The 20,069-nt window shown below is 41.4% G+C and overlaps 1 protein-coding gene across 8 annotated transcripts in view; it reads right to left on the bottom strand.

The window, feature by feature from the left end:
• MEF2A (myocyte enhancer factor 2A) overlaps nt 1–20,069 on the bottom strand; it is an 82,652-nt gene that overhangs the window by 3,881 nt on the left and 58,702 nt on the right. For 5 of the 8 annotated variants that reach the window (XM_039557417.1, XM_039557411.1, XM_039557410.1 and 2 more), the window contains 6 exons: nt 19,662–19,881; nt 19,410–19,469; nt 9,467–9,657; nt 7,852–7,875; nt 4,175–4,301; nt 280–406 (listed from right to left, as the gene is read on the bottom strand). In XM_039557417.1, coding sequence (XP_039413351.1) covers nt 280–406; nt 4,175–4,301; nt 7,852–7,875; nt 9,467–9,657; nt 19,410–19,469; nt 19,662–19,881 — 749 coding nt within the window. The remainder of the gene's footprint in view (nt 1–279; nt 407–4,174; nt 4,302–7,851; nt 7,876–9,466; nt 9,658–19,409; nt 19,470–19,661; nt 19,882–20,069) is intronic. The other 3 variants (XM_039557414.1, XM_039557415.1, XM_039557416.1) reach the window with 1 other exon arrangement.

Raw genomic sequence — 20,069 nt, 5'->3', positions numbered from 1 at the left:
GGTCCGAGCTGCATTTACAGAAGTTCAGAACAAACAAGGATTTCCTACTGCCAAACATTTCAGTCATCACACAGGTGCCTCCTTGGTGAGAAGCTGAGCCTGCAGGGACACGGCTCATTAGCTGGAGGTGACTGCAGGGACAAACACCCTGACACACAAATGCTTTGCAGCACAGACAAGAGGTTAAAATGTGCTCAGTATTCCCCTGGTGCAGCTGATCCAGCAGAAGAGGCAGAAGCTCCCCCAGTGCTGCCCTGCACCGGCACCCCGGGTACTTACACAAGAGAGCTGAGGGCCGCGGGACCGAGGTGGTGCTGCTGCCAGGCAGACACCTGCCCCAAGGACAGCATTCCTGGGGAGTTAAACCCCTGCAGGGCAGACAGGTCTGCGCTAGTCAAGGAGTAATCTAAGAGGGGAAAAACAAACAAACAATGAAGTAATGTATAGGGGGGTTTATATATATAACATACATATATAAATAAATGCAAATACAAAGGCTTTCTGCCCAGAACAAAGGCAGCTGATCCAAAGGAATCCAAACGTGAAAACTCTGGGAGCAATCCTGCCAGCCTCACAGGGAGCTTAACAGTACAGATGCCTCCAAATGAAATTCTTTTTTGCATTCTGCTTTCAGTTCCTCCACATTGCTGTCTTGGAGCTTCTTCCAAACCCACAGGTACAACACATTAATGCATTGTGTATATACAGAGGTGTGCACCTTGCAGCAAGACTTGGAATTTTTGAAGAGGTTTGCCTACACGGACATTTCAAAATGAAACAAAAAGGGAAGAATCCATATGAGTCAGGGTGGATCTTGGCCTGAATTCACTGCAGACACCTGGGCTGTGGTTCAGTCCCAGGTGGGAGGTGGCAGCTCCTCAGACAAGACACAGGTACCATTTGGGTTGCTCACGATGCCACAGAGCTCCTGGTCCTACAACCTCCATCCAGACCCAAGTCATGAACAGCACTGGCTGCCCAGGCAGTCACAGGGACTCTGAAAAGGCAGGGCAGGGGCTGGGTACCCAAACCCCTCAGTGACCCGTCAGTGCAGTCCCACTGTACCACATCCCATCCCCCCCTTCCCCACAATATCGCTCCTCAATGTCTGATTAAACTGTCATCTCTGTATCACATAAACCAAAGAAACCCCTTTATGTGGAGCAAGAGAACACCATACTTTAGAAATACAACTTAAATGGAGCCCGGAGAACTCAATCTATTCCGACCCCAGAGCAGCAGCCGGCCGGTGGCTCTGGCTGCTGCAGGGCTCCCTCACTTCTCACTTCATTCACAGAACTGAAGGTGTTTTCACTCGATCATTATCACTCTTGTTTTCTTTCAGGTTTGAAGACAAAGTCAAACTCTTCTCTGCTTTTAATTGTTTTGTAATAAAGCTCCCTTAAAATAATTTTTGTCTCTTGAGAATGGGACAAAATGTGAGCAGCCAAACTCACTCTGTACTGCCAGGAGAGGAACCAAACATTCCACTTAAGCTGGGTTTGGCTTTGATTTGTGTTTGGGGACATAGGAGTTTTTTTAATAGTATTGTCCTAAAATGCCACCACCATTACAATCTCTCTCTCTCTCTCCTGCGATGAGCCTTTCTTGAACAATCTCCCCCTCCCATCCCCTGACCTGTCTGCTGTGTATAAATTCTGGATCTCCCTAAAATAGCTCATCTTGGGAGGAGAATCCAGGGCCAGCAGGACCCTGTGCTGTCAGAGACTCACACACATCCCTGCCAGAACCTTCCTGAAGACCTCAGGAGTCCCAGCTGCTTCCAGCAGATGAAGCTTCTTAGGCTGCCTTTTTGTTTCATTTCTTCTCAGTTGACACTTCTGCTGAAACTCTGAAACCCCTCACGCATATTTCTGCACAGCTTCAGAAAGGCTTGTCCCAAGATGACTGACCCAAAAAGCCCCTTTCGCAAGACTAAAACTGAATCTAAAAAATGAAGAAAAACTAAAAACTCTGCAGCCCCTCCAGTGACCCAGACATGCACTGAGCCTTCAAAGCAGCCAGGCTTCCAACAACTGCCAAGTGTGGCCCGTGTGAGCACTGGGGATGGAAGTGCTGGGCGGATGGGATTTGTCAGAGCAGACCTGAAGGAAACACTCATAGGAATTCAGTTCCCACATAATTTTTTTCCATTGCAATTACAGCTTTTATGACCATGGACAGTTAACTTCTGACACTTCAGACACATTCTGTGTGGTCACAGGGCTTTGAGGAGGTATTTCTCTGAGGAGTACGTATGTCACTACACAATTAGCTGCACTATTAATTCCCTAAATAATCACATACCTGCTGGCAGTGACAGGAGGCTACCCCTGCTGCACGAGTGACCTGATAGGAGATGAAGTCGTACACACAAGAGCATCTTCTGCACCACAAAAACTCTCACTGCAGTGACCCCCACAAGCAGCACTGGGAAGTTTGTGCCTCTGCAAAATAACTGACCTGAAGCCAGGAATTTTTTTATGGCTTGGTGTGCTCTGCTCAGGTGTCAATTACTGATTAACTGATTGCTGGGAGTTTTAGTATTTTTTTAAATGCCTGGACTGTTTTAGAACCAGTAACTCAGTTGATTCTGGCCCTTCCTCCAGCAATCTGCAGAATACCAAAACAGATTATATAAAATAGGATATTTGCGGAAAACTGATATCCAACGTTTTAATTAAGGACCCAAGAGCTGCAGCTATCCCTTCCAGCTCTGAAGAAAACAACCCCTATCAATCCAGAAAAACAATTCAGGTATTTAAATTTTATCTTAGTCCTTGAACTGCAAAACTGAAATTGTGCTGTAAGTAGTGACTACCCTGAGAATCCCCAGGCGACAATTCAGTTTCAACATCAAATTTCTTTCTGCAAATCTCCTGAAAGGTTCAATCTAATAGAAACACTTCTTAAGTGTGCGAAAACCACTAAAGGCTAAAAGCTTTGCACAAATTATTTGCATTATCAAAGGAAATGGGCTGGAGTTTAAAATCACACCCCAGTGATATCAGCATTTGTCCATTGCGTAGGACACCAGTCCCCATTGCCTTTGCTGCTTCCTGAGATTCCCACTGCAGCCCCTCTCAGCTTTTGGATGTTTCAGCCACCAGCTTACAGGTTATTCTGGGTGAGGGATGCACCCAGCACTGCTTCTGAAACAGCATCCAACTGGACAGAAGGGATGTATCAGGTGAAACTCAGCGTGGCTCTTCTGAGCAGGGACCAGAACAGTTTGCTTTGAACAGCCATTGAACACAAGAGCTGAACCATCTCTGGGGCAAGAGTCAAACCAAGGTCTGCATGTCCACCTAACACACTTCAGCTGATCACCCACAGCAAGTTACTGCTCTGCCCATGACACTGCTCCTGCAGCCCAACTTCTGCACTCCCTGCTTCAGAATTGAGCCCCTCAGGGCAGCTGTGTGCTGCTGCTGCTGCAGGGCAAATACAGCCCCTGGCTGATGGGTGTGAGGAGTGCAGGGTCCCAGTACAGCCCCCACAGCTCATGGGTGCACAGTTCCTCTCCCTGCACCTTCCTGGCTGTGGCACTGCCTGGGACACAGAAAGGGGCTCAGGGCACTGCCAGCTAATGAGCTCATTAACATAAAAAGATACAAGAGAATGTGAGGTGCTTGGCTGGCTAAACTAAAAACTGCAGTGAAAACTTTGAAAGCTAAGAGTAGAGAAAATGTATAAAATACCGTCTTTGGGGGGCTGGAATCCCACCACTGCCCTGGTGGATGTCAGACAACCCTTTTGGTGAAGAAATTTTCCTCAATATCCAACCTATACCTCCCCTTGTGCAATGTGAGGCTGCCATTGCCTCATGTTCCATCACTTATTACTTGACCTTCACGAACTACTTTCCCATCCAGCAAACCACTCATCACTCTTACATTACCAAATGCATTCCATCACACCCAGCTTGGATAAAAAGTAGTTTTAAGGTCCTGCAGACAATCAAAGTATCTGAAGAACAGAACTACCAAAGGATCAGCTACTGCCTAAACGTGAGGCACTCACAAGAGCAAGTAGCTACAGGCTCAGTTTTGATGAGTAGGAACTCATTTGAACTGAAGAGGAAAATAAAGCCAGGTGTCACAGAAATGCAGATTTCCTGGACTTCTGACTCACGTGGGTCCAAGTCCCAGCCCCTGACCCCAGCAGGGCTTACCAGTGTTGTAGGCAGTGGGCATGGCCGAGTACACGAGTCCCTGCGGGGGCAGGCTCGGAGTCGTCACCGACACCACAGGGGTGGCCAGGGGCTGCGTGGACTGAGAACTGCTTATCCTTTGGGTATTCTGCAAGGGATGGAAATAACAAACCTTGTGAGACCACAGAGAACAATGAAAAATGCAGTGCTAGGATAACAGGGCATTGCATTCAAATGTGCTGCTTTGCTGTGTCTTTGAGTTAGGAACACATCCTTTTTGTCAGGATTGGTTTTCTAAACAAGCTAAAATATTTTAAGACAACCAAAACGATCTTGGCAAACTGAAATGAAAAATTAATTGAGGGCTCACTGGGCCACTTCCCAAGCATGCAGATTTCAACTGTGTTAGAGTTGTAGGACACACAAAAATAAATGCAGTTTCTTAGGGATACACACAACAATTCTCAGAAGTTCTTAAGTGATTTTAAGAGTTTTAGTCTTATTTTTAAAGAGGTTTTAATGCAGATGGTGAGGTGCAGTTCCACTAGAAGAGATTCTCCCACTTCACAGTTGTTTATCCAATTTTCCAAATTTCAGCTGCCAGTTTTGACACTGTGCTGACTACACCTGTCCTGAAAGGAACACAGAGATCTTCTAAATTTGTGTTGATAAGACTTCAGTGATAAAATAATCTTGCTGTTCCCATGGTTCCTGAGAAACTGAGAGAGTACTTGTTATAATGCAGATATGTTTCCAAGCAAATGACACTGGAGTTCACAAAGAGCAACTGTGCTTTTCTGACAGGGAAAATAGCTAAACTAGATTGTCTCAGATAATCTGTGGGCACAAGTTGGCTTTTTAGTAACAGTCTTTCTTTCCCATATACTGGAATGAACATCTGCAGCAAACATATCACTCAAAATAACCTCTAACCAAATTTGCTGGATAGAAAATTAATTGAACACTGTGGTGAACAGCACCAGACAGCAAAGCTCCTGCCACAGAACGTTCTGCTCTCCATGGTGGCAACTGCAAATCATCTTGAAAATATGAGGTTCGACACCATTTGGCCAGATACTGTCAAGAACAGAAAATTCTACGTGTTTTTATTTTTCAACAACAGATACTTACTTTCATCTGCAGGATTCTTAGAAATAGCAGCAGTCTCTACATCCTGTATTTCTACAAGGAGCTGGGTTTCAATCTGCTGGTTTTAAAGAGAACCTCTATCTCTGAAAAAGTATTTGCTACAAAAGGAGCAGTTTCTCATCTCTTTGGTAGGGATCCATTTCATAGCTTTACAACGCTGAAGTTTACTCAGTCTTGCAAGTTTCCCTTATTTCAGACACAGGTATTTCAGGATCTGCACCAGTTAACTTTTTTCTCCACTCTAATCTTGAGAGAATGAGCAGCATTAAAAATGCATCATTCCCTTAAAAATATCAGAATGAGCAGGTACAGAAATGGGGCTGTATTCAATTTTAAGCTTAAATTTATGAAGATGAATTGAGGGTTATCAATCTTGTATCTTTCCCATTTAAAGAAAGTAATACATATCACAGCATCCATATTAAAATTAGCCACAGCTTTCACTGGCTGCCAGCTTCTGATCTTTCTTGTGTCTGGCTGCTCTTGCAATTCCCACCTTCGAGCTTCCCAAGGATTATGGGGCTCTTTGGCATTTTTTGCCAAACGCACACACTGGCAGATGTGCCCTCTCTGCTTCAGAGCTCCCAGGCTTCAAAGCTCCAAGTCCCAGAGAAAGTCCCTCTGATTTGCTGTAATTGATCCCTTTAAATCACTTACGTACTTCTGAAAATCTCCCCTAGACCAAGTTTATCTGGCATAAAGAGATGTTATTAGAGCAGATTTTTGTGTCTGTCAGGAATTGACCTTTCTCCAAAGCCTTCTTGGATGGCTGCCTATAAAGTTGGAATTACTGCATAATGGAAAAGTAAAGAGGAATATACTGGGAAACAATCCAGACCAAAGAATTTCCTCATGGGATTGCTTTTTGGGTTTTAAGTGGCTAATAAAGGTATAAAGGTGGTTTTCTGATGTAAATTCTTTCTGAATATAATTCCTGGAACACTCAGCCACACAAAGACACTAAGCAATATTTAGATGTGCCCAATATTTGTTGTCCTTGGAGATTAATGACAAATTTCAGGATTTCTTTTTTTAATCTTTTGAACTGGTGCAAATGTAGCAGGAAGAATTCAGTATCTTTTATTTCACGCTACGCTACTGTTGGTAGCTGCTTTTCATATTCAGTGCTCAGCTCCAACCACACAGAGTGTTCACAGATGGGATCTGCTTCCCCACACTGGAATCAGCATCAGACAGAATCCTGCAGGTGTAGCTCGTATTTCTTTACCATGTTTGAGGCAGACACTGCACCTTTCCTTTGTGTGAGTGCTGCTCCTGTCAGGGCTGGTCCCAGTTTTTGGAGCCACTAGATGGCCCACGCCACACATGGGATCCACGTGCGGCTCCATCTGCTGATCCCACACGGCACAGGGCAGGGGGGAATCCCTCAGTCCAAAGGCTTTGGCTTTAATTTCAATTGCAATGATATTTGATTAAGTGCTTTTACACTGAGCTTTTCTTCTTGCACTGAAAACCAGACACTCCCCTGAAGGTAAGAAGAAAGTGGGAGAGCTCTAACTGCTCAACGAGCAAGACATCCCAGTAACACTTAAAAACTTCAATACTGACTTTTAAAAACCATTTTCCCTTACTTTTAAAATACATTTCTCATGTTTAAGGTAAAAATCAACCAGCAGCATGCATTCATCAAGAAATTTATCTAAATCACTACATTTTCCATGCTTTCATGCAATTAGAGCCTCATATTAGCAACAGGTCCATGTTCAACAACAAATCAAGGTCTGCAATAGGTTGATTTATTTCTCTGTGAATCTGACACAGCATCTTCTGCCTGGTTTGTGCCACAGCAGCCAAACAATTTGCAAATCGCTCTAAAAATAAGTTATGAATTATTTTAGCCTTACGTTAATTTTCCAGACAGAATGCCAAATGTTAAAAACTTTGGGGAAAGAAAAATTGAAAACACACAAATCCCAAGAGTTTCCTTTTAAAAGCAGAATATCCTTCCACTGGAAAAAAGGTAGAATTATTCACTTGCAATTCTCTCCTCCTTTTGGTAAACAGGGAACACCCCTGTGGTTTGATAATCTCACGCAGGATGAAATAATTCTAACCTCCAAAAAGGTGACCTCACCAGCAATGATGTCATCTCCTTGAAAGGAAGAGAAGTAACACAGGGCTGGTGTTACAATCTGAAGAACTTCACAAGTGAAGCCACTTTCTAAAAACATTCCAATAATTTAGGGGATGGAAAGTGATTATTTGTATTTCATACAGAAGGCAGTACAAATCCTATATACATGGACAGTTACTTTGTAAGGCTCTTTTCCAATGTTCCCTCCAAGAAAAACAGAAACATTTTCAGGAAAAAAAAAATAGAAGTTTACAAATGGCAAGTGCTGACTTTGGATGTGTTTTCAACTTGAATTGGTCTAGTTTTGAGTTTGATAAAACAAATGTATTTTTGTCTGCTACCAAGGGAACACTGGAATTATTTAAAATATGTAATGAAACTACAGTTAAAAAGCTGTAGTGAAAGACATTTCCAGCATCTTGCTGTCTCTCAGCAAACAGCAGCCCAAACTCACCAACTCCAATTCATCCTCCTCCGACTGTACTCAGCAAACAAGAGGGATAACATAGTTACTAAAAATAGCATTGCTTTCAAATGAAAGAAAAAGTCACGTTTGTGCTTCAGGATTTTGATTCATTTTAATTAATAATGTGTGTTTGCCACCTGATTCTGTAGATAATACTGCTAGAAATGTAATACTTCATGAAATTCGTGTCACATAAAACCTGCTGTACAGAACACTGGCTTTGGGGAAATTGGTGCAGCAAGAGCTTGGTGACCCCAAGGACACGGCTGCACATGTGGATGTGCAGCACAGCAGTCTCTGGCTGCACTGATCCAGTAAGCCAGCTCACCAACAAAATACTTTTCACATACAACCATCATTCCATGCCAGCATCTACTCTGAAATCTCCTAACTCCCCCAAAAACACAGACAAGCCCAAAGCTGAATATGATGTTGTTCTTCAGAGCACAACAGTAAATAGGTGCTGTGCACCACTAACATCAGAACTGCATTACTGTTCCTATTTCTAATTAACAGTGCAATTTCCACTGTAATAATCAGCCAGTATACTTCCTATCTGTCCTACACTTCAGTATTCCTAGAAAAACCTTTTTTTTTTTTCAAGAATCATTACTCTGAGGCTAATTATAGCTTTTGTTACTTGGATTAATTTGGTATTATTCATCATGAGTACCAGTAACAAATGTAAGCACTTGTGGTAGCTTAAAAACAAATAGGAATTATACAGAGAGTACTTGTGTTGTTTATATCCTGCTCCTCCTGGTTATGGCCCATTCTTCCATACACAGAAAACATCCACAGAGACGCTGACAATTTCTACATGGCAGCAAAAGACTAAGACCAAAGGATTTGGCCAAGTAAATTAAAGGAAAAACAGAGTAATGCTTCCTGCAAGACCTGTTCTGGGCTTGAGGCCGTGGTTGCCTCATGGCTGACACGAAACTCGTGTGCTATTCCCAGCCTGGGTGGACAAACATTGCTGCCCAGATGCCAAAGTGCAGAGCAGCACTGCAGAGCATCTCAGTGCTCTTTGATGGCCTCGCTGAAGACATGACAGCTCCGCAGGACAGCCAAGGTCACGTTCCCTGGTGCCACATCAGACCAGTGCTGCTCTCAGCCCTTCCTCACCACGGAAGCTGCACTTCACATCCCACAGCCGTTATGACCCGGGAAATACAGGTACAAAATGTGCTTTAGGGCACGTTAATAGAGTTCACATCATCAGTGAAGATCAGCTGTTCCTCCACAGAATAATGGATAACCCTTTTTAAAACCCACATCCTCCAAACCACTGGAGTTCTCGGTACCAAGTCAGAGGGATGTCAGATCAAGACACCAAAGACCCCGGCCCTGTCTCTAGGATTGTGCCACGTTTAGGTCAGGCTGCTATTTTACACCTGTAAAAATTCCTTACAAATTTAACTTCTCCCCAGGTCATAATTCGTACTTTTGAATTTCATCTTTTGAGTTGAGTGGCATTTCAGAATACAAACACCCCTCTATTCCTACACCCTATGATAAGCAGGTGAGACGGTTTCTCCCTGTGCATGTGGGCAGAACACCCATTTTCACAGCCAGACTCAGAACAAATGTTTTAACTCACCAGTGGTGGCATCATGCCCTTGCTGGAGGGTGGGATGACGACACGGAGGTCGGGTTTGCGGTTGTTCATGCCAAGATTTCCTCCTCCTGGTGGAGGTGGGGACTTTGTAGGCATGACTTTGCCTAGGCCATTCCCACCACCACTGGTACCAAGTAGACTTGGTGAAGCTCGGGAATTCACAAACCCATTTCCTGAAAGAGGAAAAACAAATGGGCTGTAAGACGGAGGAGAAGGACAATACAAAATTTTGGTGCTCATGTACCAGTTATGAAATATTTATTTCGTAAAACTTCCGATAACAAACTTCCCACAAGGGGCTGTGTATTGAACAATCGAATGAACACAAACCACTCTCACCAGAGGATCAATATGTAAAGGGAATATCACTCCAAGGGCACACTGTGGCTGCTTAAATGCTGAGAAGAGCAAATTGCCAAAGAACTATTTCTAATAACATCCGTTGTGTTTATTTTGCCCTTTGAAGCTCCTTCAGGCTGAGCCTGCAGAAAAGTTAAGGTTTTGCACAACCCCACTTGGTCCCCACCCCGACAGAGCATGGACTACACTGAATTGTTGCCTGTGAGAATAAAAGATCAGCTCCCAAAGTCTCTGTTTCTAAAATTTACATATTTTTCATATACATCCAAGATCTGTAGGACTCATTTCAGCATCAATATTTACTGTCTGATTATTGTATTTAGCAACAATGAGGGGAACAAATCCTTTCCCTTCAAATTAATTCCAGATATACACATTGCTTATGCCCATAGGTTTATTTACAAAGTCTTTCTCCTTACTCCTGGTACTCATTTTAAGTGGAATTAGACAAGCCAAAGCCTACAGATCCAGGATTCAGCCCTGAAATCTCCAGAAGCTGAATATGCTCAAGGTAGAGGCCTCAGCTTACAATCAGAACTGATCAGAAAACAGTACCAAGGCAGCAAATCAGTGAAGTGCCCAGTATTCTATTTTCCCATCCTGACAGAAGCACCAATCATGTTAACCAAAATATATTTCTCAGAAAAAATGTTAAAGCCACATTCCAATCACAGAATCATATTTATAGCAACAATTCCCAAAATACACAAACCTTATTCAGCTGCAAACAGAAGAAAAGTTGTTAAGGAGAATTTTGCAACAGGCAACCCCATAGTTTACCCTACAGAACCTGTGTGTGTGTATAAATAAACATAAAAAATTCATAGTAAGATTCTGTTTGCATTAACACTGCAAGTCTGAAAGCAGCTTTTATAGGCACAATCAGGGAAAAGTCTATGAGACAAAGTTCACTGTGTGGGAAATTCTCTCCTAATCGCCCGTAGCGCCACGCTGGCATGAATTTTGCATTATTATTCTAATTTGAATAGGCCCCTATGCCCAATCCAATTTTATTGCATTAAATACATATTAATCTAAAAGCAATTAAAATAAGAAAGTTGTCAGTGTCACATTCTACCTTCTTTAGCAACATTTTTAATGCCTTTAATAGCACAGCAAGAAGGAAGAATAGCAACATGTATGAGCAAGGGCACAAAGCTTCATGAAGGTGCCTGGTACTACCAAGATACTCAGCCAAGGCACACTAAGAACCTCGATGGGAATTCACCAGGATCCTAGTGAGGAAGCCTCCTCAGGATTTACTCACTATGTGGATTTCCCACTGTGCCAAAAGCCTGACCATACATGGATGATCTGATATATCCCTTGAGTTTTCCAGGGTTAACAGAGCAAGGAGGAGTTATTCTAATTTAGTACTTTCCTGAAGCATTTGTATAGGAGGTATGGGAATATGACTTTTAACTCTGAAGTTATGGGGAAAAGAAGGAACACAGCAGAAAATAAAGTTTTTAATGTCAGCATTCTTCTTTCTGTATTAAAAACCACAGCAAAAACTCATTTACTCATTTTGTGATTAAAGGATCTACATTCCTCAGCAGGTAACAGCAGAATTTATTCAGATGCTTCTAGGTTAGTGATAAAATTTAGGTGGAGTGGTTGAAAAGTTGGGCTGGAGATGAGAATACACACTAGGGCTAAATATACTCTTGACTCGTAGGAGAAAACTCTCCACAGCTGGGTCACATGGAAAAACCAACAAGCCAAAAGGAGAAATTAAGTTCTGTGCTACCCTTAAGGTTCCTGAAATGGAGACAGTTTTTGCAGAATCATGATTTTGTTAACACAGTAATGCATCAATTCCTATCCATTATAAATGAGTGCAGTGTGAGGTACAGCCAGCCTGCAGAGCATCAGATTGCCAGAGACATCCTACACAATGGACAGGGAAAAAGCTAAACGGATTTGGAAAGAGATGCTAGGGAGGAAAAATATTAGAAAATGGCATACTTTTCACCAAATTATATCTGAAACTTTGTTATGGTACCTCCCATTTTCAGCAAAAATGCCAGAACATTTAAAGAACTTACTGTTATACCAGAAGTAAAATCTGGGCTTTAACGTGATAATAAATAGCATTTTATTACCCACTGGGGCTGTCAGTGTTACCTTTCCATGGCAGGGCTGTGGAGTTCTGAGCAGAGTTTAAGCTGCCCAACAATCCCACTCTGTACGAACAATGGGGTTCTGTGCTGCACTTTGGGCCATCCTATGATACCATTTCCTGTCCTCTGGGTCAAGTATTTCGGTAGCCCGTGTGTTAAATCTGGACAGTGTCTTTCTTCCACACCCAATCCAGTCATTTCCTGAGCCCTTATTCCAGGGCTCTGCCAAACCTTCAGAAACATTTCATGCTTTTAGTGGTGCTGTCAAAAACAACGAACTCCCTGCCACTGCCTGCTCTGCGCAGCATCAGGCGGCAGGAGGGCAGAGTCAAAGCATTTCTTCTGACAAAAGGCTGAGCACTTCTTAAAAGGAGTGTTTAAAATATATTAAAAATGGGAGAAACAACAACGAAAAATATCTTAAGTGTGCAATACTCTGGGTATTAATCCAATAGCAGCCCTTTGTGATAAAGAGCTGGCACTGAACATTGAGCAAACACTGGAGTGTCTGTATCGATCATCTGACGGATCATATGCTGGGACTGCAATAAGAGTGCAGAATATTCATTTTTAGTATGAAACTTCAAGCCTTTTTCCTTTTAATAATCTAATAAGAAAATCAAATTACCAGTTAAGAGTGAAAGGATAACTAAATGTGTGGTATTTCTTAGAGCAAGGTCAGGAGCCAGAAAAAGATAATGAGTACAGGATGATGCAACTACACGGCCCTTTGCCAAACCGAGGCCTTAATAACCCCATAAATTCTACTTACTATTTCATATAATACAGAAATTGTTTCTACCCTACCCACTATAGATCTTCCCCAAAGACAATACTTTATGTTTAAAAACGTTTTCAAACTGAAAACGGAAACAGACTATAATATCCTACATATGTGTAAAAATACAACCGTTTTTACTCCCAAAGGAAGAGTTTTATTTAACTCTAATTCCTTAAAACAGACGTGAAACCATGTTCAAAACAGTCCTTCGGAAAACAGACACCAATGCAAATATAAGCTCTCAATTATATGAATCATAATTTAATTAGATTTGATGATAACAAACCCTGCCAACGTACATTAGACTACTTCTTGTTTAGTCAGAAAGTGTTTACTTTTGAGGCAACTTCTTTTCTGAAGTGAAATGTTACAACCCACCCATGATACCAACTGGATATTCTGCCTTCAGAGACATAATACAGCTTAATCTCATTTACTGTCCTGCAGCCCAAGACACAGCATTCAATTACATGAGCCAGACTCATATTTCACTATATAAATCACATCAGCTGAAACAATGAACACACGTGGCTGGAAAGTACTCCATGTACTTATTACTACTCAAGGAATAAATTATAGGCATTGATGCCATTAATTTTTTTTTTTTTTTTTTTTTTGGTGGTTCACTTTGGAAAACCGAACCACCAAAAGATAAATATCATTGAAATAACTGAACAGTTATACACAGTTTTGGAATAACTGTGGGCAAGCAGCTAAGCCATGTAAGATTAAGCAAAAATCAGGATTGTAATAACTAAATATTTATGCCTCAAGTGACATCATAAAACCCAACAGACATCACACAATTAGAAGTAAACTGAAAATTGTGTTTGCAACAAGCCATTGATTCACAGGGCATCAGAAGGCCAGATAAAATCTACTCAAGGAAAACATTTACATGATGAACCTTGGGCAAAGGGACATATTGCAAGTAAACCCAACAATAGCATTTCTGAGCATTAGTTGCTCAATTTGTTTACTTTGGGGTTTAGTATAACAGATTCAAGCAAACATAAATTAAAAATAAAATGCAAATGAAATTAAAAACAGCATATGCCATTCCTACCATTTTCAGCTTTGCACAGCAATCACTGCTGATTCTACCACCATTTCAAAAAGCTCAAGTTCTATATTAGCTTTGGAAAGAATTTACTGTAATATCTCAAGGAATCTGAAATACATGTATTTTTACTGATCTTTACAAATAAATATGTCAGATAATACTATAATTAGAATTAAAATATACCTTTGATAGTAATATATGGTCTTGAAACATGTCTAACATGTAAGATTTATGCTTCTAAGGCAGTACTTTAGATATTAAAGGCAGCAAAAAAGAAACACACATGACTAAATGTCAAGAGAATGCTTAGTCATGTTACAGAACTTAAAAAAAAGGTTATTTCCCAGGTTGTTGGAAATTTTCTTTTGCCTACAGCTACATAAAAGGAGAAAGAATTTTCAAGGATATTTAGAATTTAAAGGGGTGGTTATTATTCAGAATGCAACAGCAAACCTAAATAAAGGCATATTGCTCTTGTATCTGAGTGAAACATCAGCAACAGCAACTGGAAGTCTTTTAGGTCTTTTGTCGATTAACAGATTACAGTTTATTACATCGGTTTACTTCCTAAACTTGCCAATTTCTATGTCTCTATACAAAGCCAATGTAAAGAATGGCAAAGAAAGGAGGAGAGAAATGGTGTTTAGAACAACTGGAGATGTGGCAGTGTATCCTGGGCAAGGGGACATTATATAAATGTTGAGACTTACTTCAACCCAGCTGGGAGACTAATAATTTGTTCTCTGTATGGCAAATTCCAACCAGAATTGTCATGTACCTCTCAGTAAATCAGAAATTATGGTAAGATAACAAACACACATAGCAAGATACGAAATTTCGACTAAAACCTCATATCATGCAGACGGGTGGTTTCCAAGGAGAAAGAGCTACAGTTAAAAAAAAAAAAAAAACAAATACTTTCTTTCTTCAACCAGCATGTTTTCATGCTGATTTCAGCCAGTCATTTCTTGTGAGCTGATTTAATCAGAGAGTGATGGATGGATCAGCCTTTGTTATGTGCTGACAACGTCCAGCAAAGGAAAAGGGTTCAGCTCACACCCTGTGAAACAGCTGCTCTGCAGCCCACTCCCTGAACTCCTTTACCTTCAAGAGAGCCTGGAAGCTGTAGGAGTGAATAGACTGGTCTTGTGTTCCTCAGGGATCCTTCAGACCCTTCCTTGGAGAAGGGTGAAACCCTGACTGTTGTATTGACCTGTGTCCTCTCAAAGATCAGAGCAAGGCAAGCCATGATGCCTGGACACTACTGACAGCACAGAGCAGGAACCTTCGTGTGCTGCATTTAGCAGCAGGTGAGCAAACATTCTGAAGTCACACCCCTTTCCATACAGCTGGGAAGTGAGGGGCTCTGACTACTTAAAGACTACTTGGGACAGATCCTACCTGTCTCACTGAAGAGGAAGCACAGACCAGAAATACCATCAGGAAAGCACAGCCTTAAGCAGAAACATGTTCAGTGTTCATTTACAGCTGCTTCCCTAAGGTGGTCCTCTCCCACAGGGCCAAGCCTTGTAGCTGATGCAGGTGAAACAGGCTGGCAAGGGGACATTATATAAATGTCAGAGTGGGGTAGAGGCAGAAGAAATTTGCATTCTTAAGGAAGAGGCTGATAGCATCAATGCAGAACATTTGCCTGAAACTGCAAGAGGTGTTTTTCAGGAGTTATTTGAATACTCCTCACTGGAGTGTCTCTCATTTCACAAACCAAACACAACCAGAAAGGTGTGCACAGAGAGCATTCCTGTTATTGAAGCCTCTGGTGCACTCCGGAATTGCAGCGTATTCAGACTTGTGCAAGACCAAGCTCAAAGATTCTTTTATCCTCAGACACACACAAAAAGCTTCCCCCACCAGCCAAGCCCTCAAGACAAAGGGAACCATTTACAGGTGTGGCTTTTCACAGTCCTGTCTTGATCCCTTTCCGGCACCTCCAAGCAGTTTACAGCTGTGTGCAAGCTGTCAGTGGCACCTCTGCAAAATCCCTCCTCAGCCCAGGATAAAAGACCACACATGATCTAGACTGACTCTCAGTAGAAATCCAGCAGCTCACAAGACACAGCTTTTCAAGCAGGTATATCGTTCAGTTCTACTCCAAAGAAAGTACGTATTCCTGAGGTTACTTCACATTCTCAGAACCTGAAGATTAGTGAGGACATTAGGGAAGATACAGCTCTGGAACAAAGAGGAGAAGTTCAGTACCCAAGCAGACCAGGGTATCCATTTATCCATTGTCTTGATGGTAGAAATGTAAGAGGAAAGACAATTTCTTTTTCTTTTTTCTTCTTTTCCAAAAGATTAACTGTGTCCATAATCTGCATTACTGACCAGAAAGGCTACTTCAGTGACACAGGAATGTACAGATGGAAAATACTGTGACTTTGGGAAGCCATAAACAGCCTCCACTTCCAACAGTTCTGTAAGAATCACCTGGAACTAGGAAGAACTTAGGGTTTATGGTTTTCATGCAGCCCTGGCAATGAAAACCAGCTAAGATTCTTGGCATGGTTCTGGCTCAATGCCACATGTGAAAGGTGTGGAAGAAAAAGTAAAGACTGAATAACTGTGGTGGTACTTCTGAGCTTTTCTGATTCTCAGAGTCCTCAAGGATGGGACAAGGTCACTGAAGTGCATTTCACTGGCAACCTGTGGATGATTCATGGGATGATACCAATCTACTGGAACACAGCAAAGTGGAACTCATGGCAAACTGGAACATCATCCATGGATCCATCCGCCAAAGAAACTCTCCCTTGTATCTGGGCACCTGAGGCTGTACTCTGCCTAAAGTGTTCCCCACATCCTGGTGACACGAGACTCTGGGGCACATTTGATGGCCATCACAAACTGAACAGGGTTTAACAGTGACCGGGAGCAACAGGATCATCACAGTGTTCTAGCTCAGAAACATTTGATCTCACTAACAGAAAAAATAAATTAGCTCTAGAGCAAACTCTGTTATAATGCTGGACATTTTTCCCCTCTCAAAACTGGTATATTTGCCAAGTAAAAATTTTCAGCAAATGTTTTTTATGTGGTGGGTAGAATTTTAAAAATATTACAAAATGAAAATGCTTTTTCAGAGTTATGACAGCTGCATGTGAAGTAAGCTCTCAGTATTATAAAGTGATCACAAAATTTTCTGTTCTGGATATAAAAAACCACCTACCAATCTTTGCTACAACACGCAGATATTTTTACTCAAAGTTATTTTCCACAGAAAAACTGTTAAGTTGGCAGATTGACTGCTAAAGCAAATCATTTCCATTCCAATCAAGTTACACAGGACTTGAGAAAAAGACTCATGTGAACTCAATATGAGCCATTTTATGCAACATCTTTGTTTGAACTGGGTCCCAAATAAGCAAGATAACCTTTACTTGCTTGTTACTAAGAGATAAAGGCATATAAGTGTCTTTCAAGGAAATGAGAACAAAATCTCAGATGCTCAAGAACTTCATAATACTGAAGAAGATGGGTTTTTCCATTATTTATTTATAAGAGAATATCTGGGAATATGGATATGCCAGTACTCTATCTTTACCTCTGACATCACTTCTATAAATTGAAACTGCAAATTTGGCACGTGACCTTTCACTACATCCATAGGAGAATTCTCCACTCCTGAGAAGTTTAAAAAAAAAACCCTGGAAGCTAAAAGAAGAAAATAGATTTTTAAAAAGTGAACTCTACAATAAATGCAGCAAGAAACTAAAACCATTATTGTCTGCAGACATAATTAACACAAGATACATTTCAACAGCAGCTGTCAAGCTTAAGTTGACAGCAGATTTAGTCAATCTGGTTACGTATGACTTCTTGATTGTGGTTGTAACTGAGAAGGTTCCTGTGCACCTGTCAGTAGTTAAAGAGTTCTTATGCCATAACTTACAGCAAGTGGAGCTCTGACAACTCAGGGTACCCCTCAGATTTAGCATTCTGGTGTTAACCAGGTATTTGAATTTCACTAGAGGTACTTAGAGATGTTCCCCTGTTCTTGTACAGTCACAACTCTCACTTGTATGACAAACCTTTCTAGAAGTGAGTGGGTACATGTATAACATCTTGGGTGTGATGTTCTGCAAGTAAGAGATAAGTGATGCATTTTGACTTTTTACATAAACTATTAATAAATGCAAGGAGGAAAACATTTTACTGCATTAAATATGTTCCCCAAGCTGCCATAACTGGGCACTTCTAGATACCCTATAGATACCCTATAGCAAGCACTGTAACCACTGCTTTATTTGCTTATTGAAGGAAGGAGTCTTAAATCTGAAGCTGCTGCTACTAAAGCCTGATTTTGGAAAAGAGGCCTGAAACAGCCTGATAATAAACTTATTTAGTCTGACTCAAAAAATTCCATGGAAATCAACATCTGACCTCTACGGTTTCTAAAAATAGTCATCTTTTTTCAACTGAGGAAGTTTCCTCCATTTAAAATCTTGCTTACCTGATGGAAACCACTCTTTAATATTTCATATCTTTGCTGCACATAGCCAAGGAATGGATAAAGAGTGGAAAGTCAATCCTGTGCTTTCAGCCTTGGAGAGCTGCAGCATTTTTTACTCATCAATTCAATTGCCTGACTTGATGTTCAAAGAACTTTTTCCCAGCTGCCACACTAAGTAGCCAGTGGGCAAACACCGAAAGGTCAACAGTTGCTTCTCTAATTCCATGCTATGAACACTTCCCAAGGGGAGTTAGGTGTGTTTGCAAAACTGACCTTCAGCCAGCACGACTTCCAATGGCACAGAAGGAATGTGACCAAAGTGGCTGAACTATCATTTATTTTGCCTGTCTGTGACACGACACATTTCAGTGGGTGCCTGCCCCTCTATCAGAGCGCTAAATTTTGTTTAGGGGAGACAAAACATTATTGAAATGAAAAAGTGCTATAATACATTTTTACTGAAGACCAAAAAATACTGTGGATTTGATTTTTGGCAAGATCTCTAATTTGTTTTCAAAAGAAATTCTGATCATCATCCAAAATTAAGACAGACCCTAGCTATCAGTTTCCAAGATTTATTGCTTTCTTCATGTAACTGCTAGAAAATGAGTATTAAGATACACATGGCAATACAAACAATACAGTCTGTATTTGCTTCATTCTGATTGGCACCACAACCAGCAGCAAATATCCAGGTCCTGCAAATACTAAAGTTGAGAACTGAGCTGAGTTGCCTTTAGTGCAATAGTTCAGATTTGGCAAACATAAAATGTTTTTAGAATGCTGTAATTCTAAAATGTGTACCTGTAGAGATGTGTAAATGTACCTGTAAATGTGTAAATGTGTACCTGTAGAGAAACACAAAAGCAGGAGCAGCATGCTACTACTGAAAACCACTAAAATAAAAAAGGCAAATATTACTGAAGTGGAAAGGGCACAGCAGTAAAAAGCTAAATGCCTGATAATAATTTATAGAACTTGACAATAACAGTGCAGCCAAAAAAATTACAACCTTTGTTCTTTCACAGCCACTTTTTCAGAAGAGTCAAAATTAAAAATTGCTTTTGAATAACTGAGAAACTAAAACCACAATACTATTTTTTATAACAAAGATACAATACTGCACTTACCCACTGGACTGGTACCAGCTCCATTTGGCACTGAGAGATCAGTTGTCCCCAGCATTCCACCTAATCAAAATAATCCAGAGCATTAAACTCACTTGCCCCATTACAGTATTGTGTAATGCTGTATGTCAAAACTTAAGCTGTAAAAAGGCACTGAAACCACTGAGAACTCGTTACTTGGGAGGGTTTTTGTGGGCTCTGATACAAAACCGCCCGGGGGTGTGGAAGGAAGGCGCAGCAGCAGCGAGAGCTCACCTGCGTTGCCGGTGCTGGGCGGTCTCTGTGGGGCCCCGGGGGACACGTTACGGTGCAGGGTGCTCTGGGGTGGGGACAGCATGGTCGTGTCCGTGAGCGAGGAGCTGGCAGCCAGGGATGGGGACACCAGGGAGCTCCCTGGGTTGCTGTAGGTTAAAGTGTTGGGATTGGACACTGGAACAGTCACCGACATGGAGAAGTTCTGGGCAGGCAAGCCAGGCTGCAGGAGAGAAGATGAGGAACAACAAGACAATGCCATTAGCATTAACTGTGTTTGCAGAAACAGCACATTATATAAATCCACAGTTACATCAGTTTGTTGGGTTTTATTAAAAGAAAGTTAATTCTGTTAGTTTTTAAACTCTATTAAACATACAATTTTAAAACATCCATTTGTGGTAAAGTACG

The sequence above is a fragment of the Corvus cornix genome, chromosome 10, assembly GCF_000738735.6.
Source record: "Corvus cornix cornix isolate S_Up_H32 chromosome 10, ASM73873v5, whole genome shotgun sequence".
Taxonomy (NCBI): domain Eukaryota; kingdom Metazoa; phylum Chordata; class Aves; order Passeriformes; family Corvidae; genus Corvus; species Corvus cornix.
This window is presented reverse-complemented; position numbering and strand designations above follow the sequence as displayed.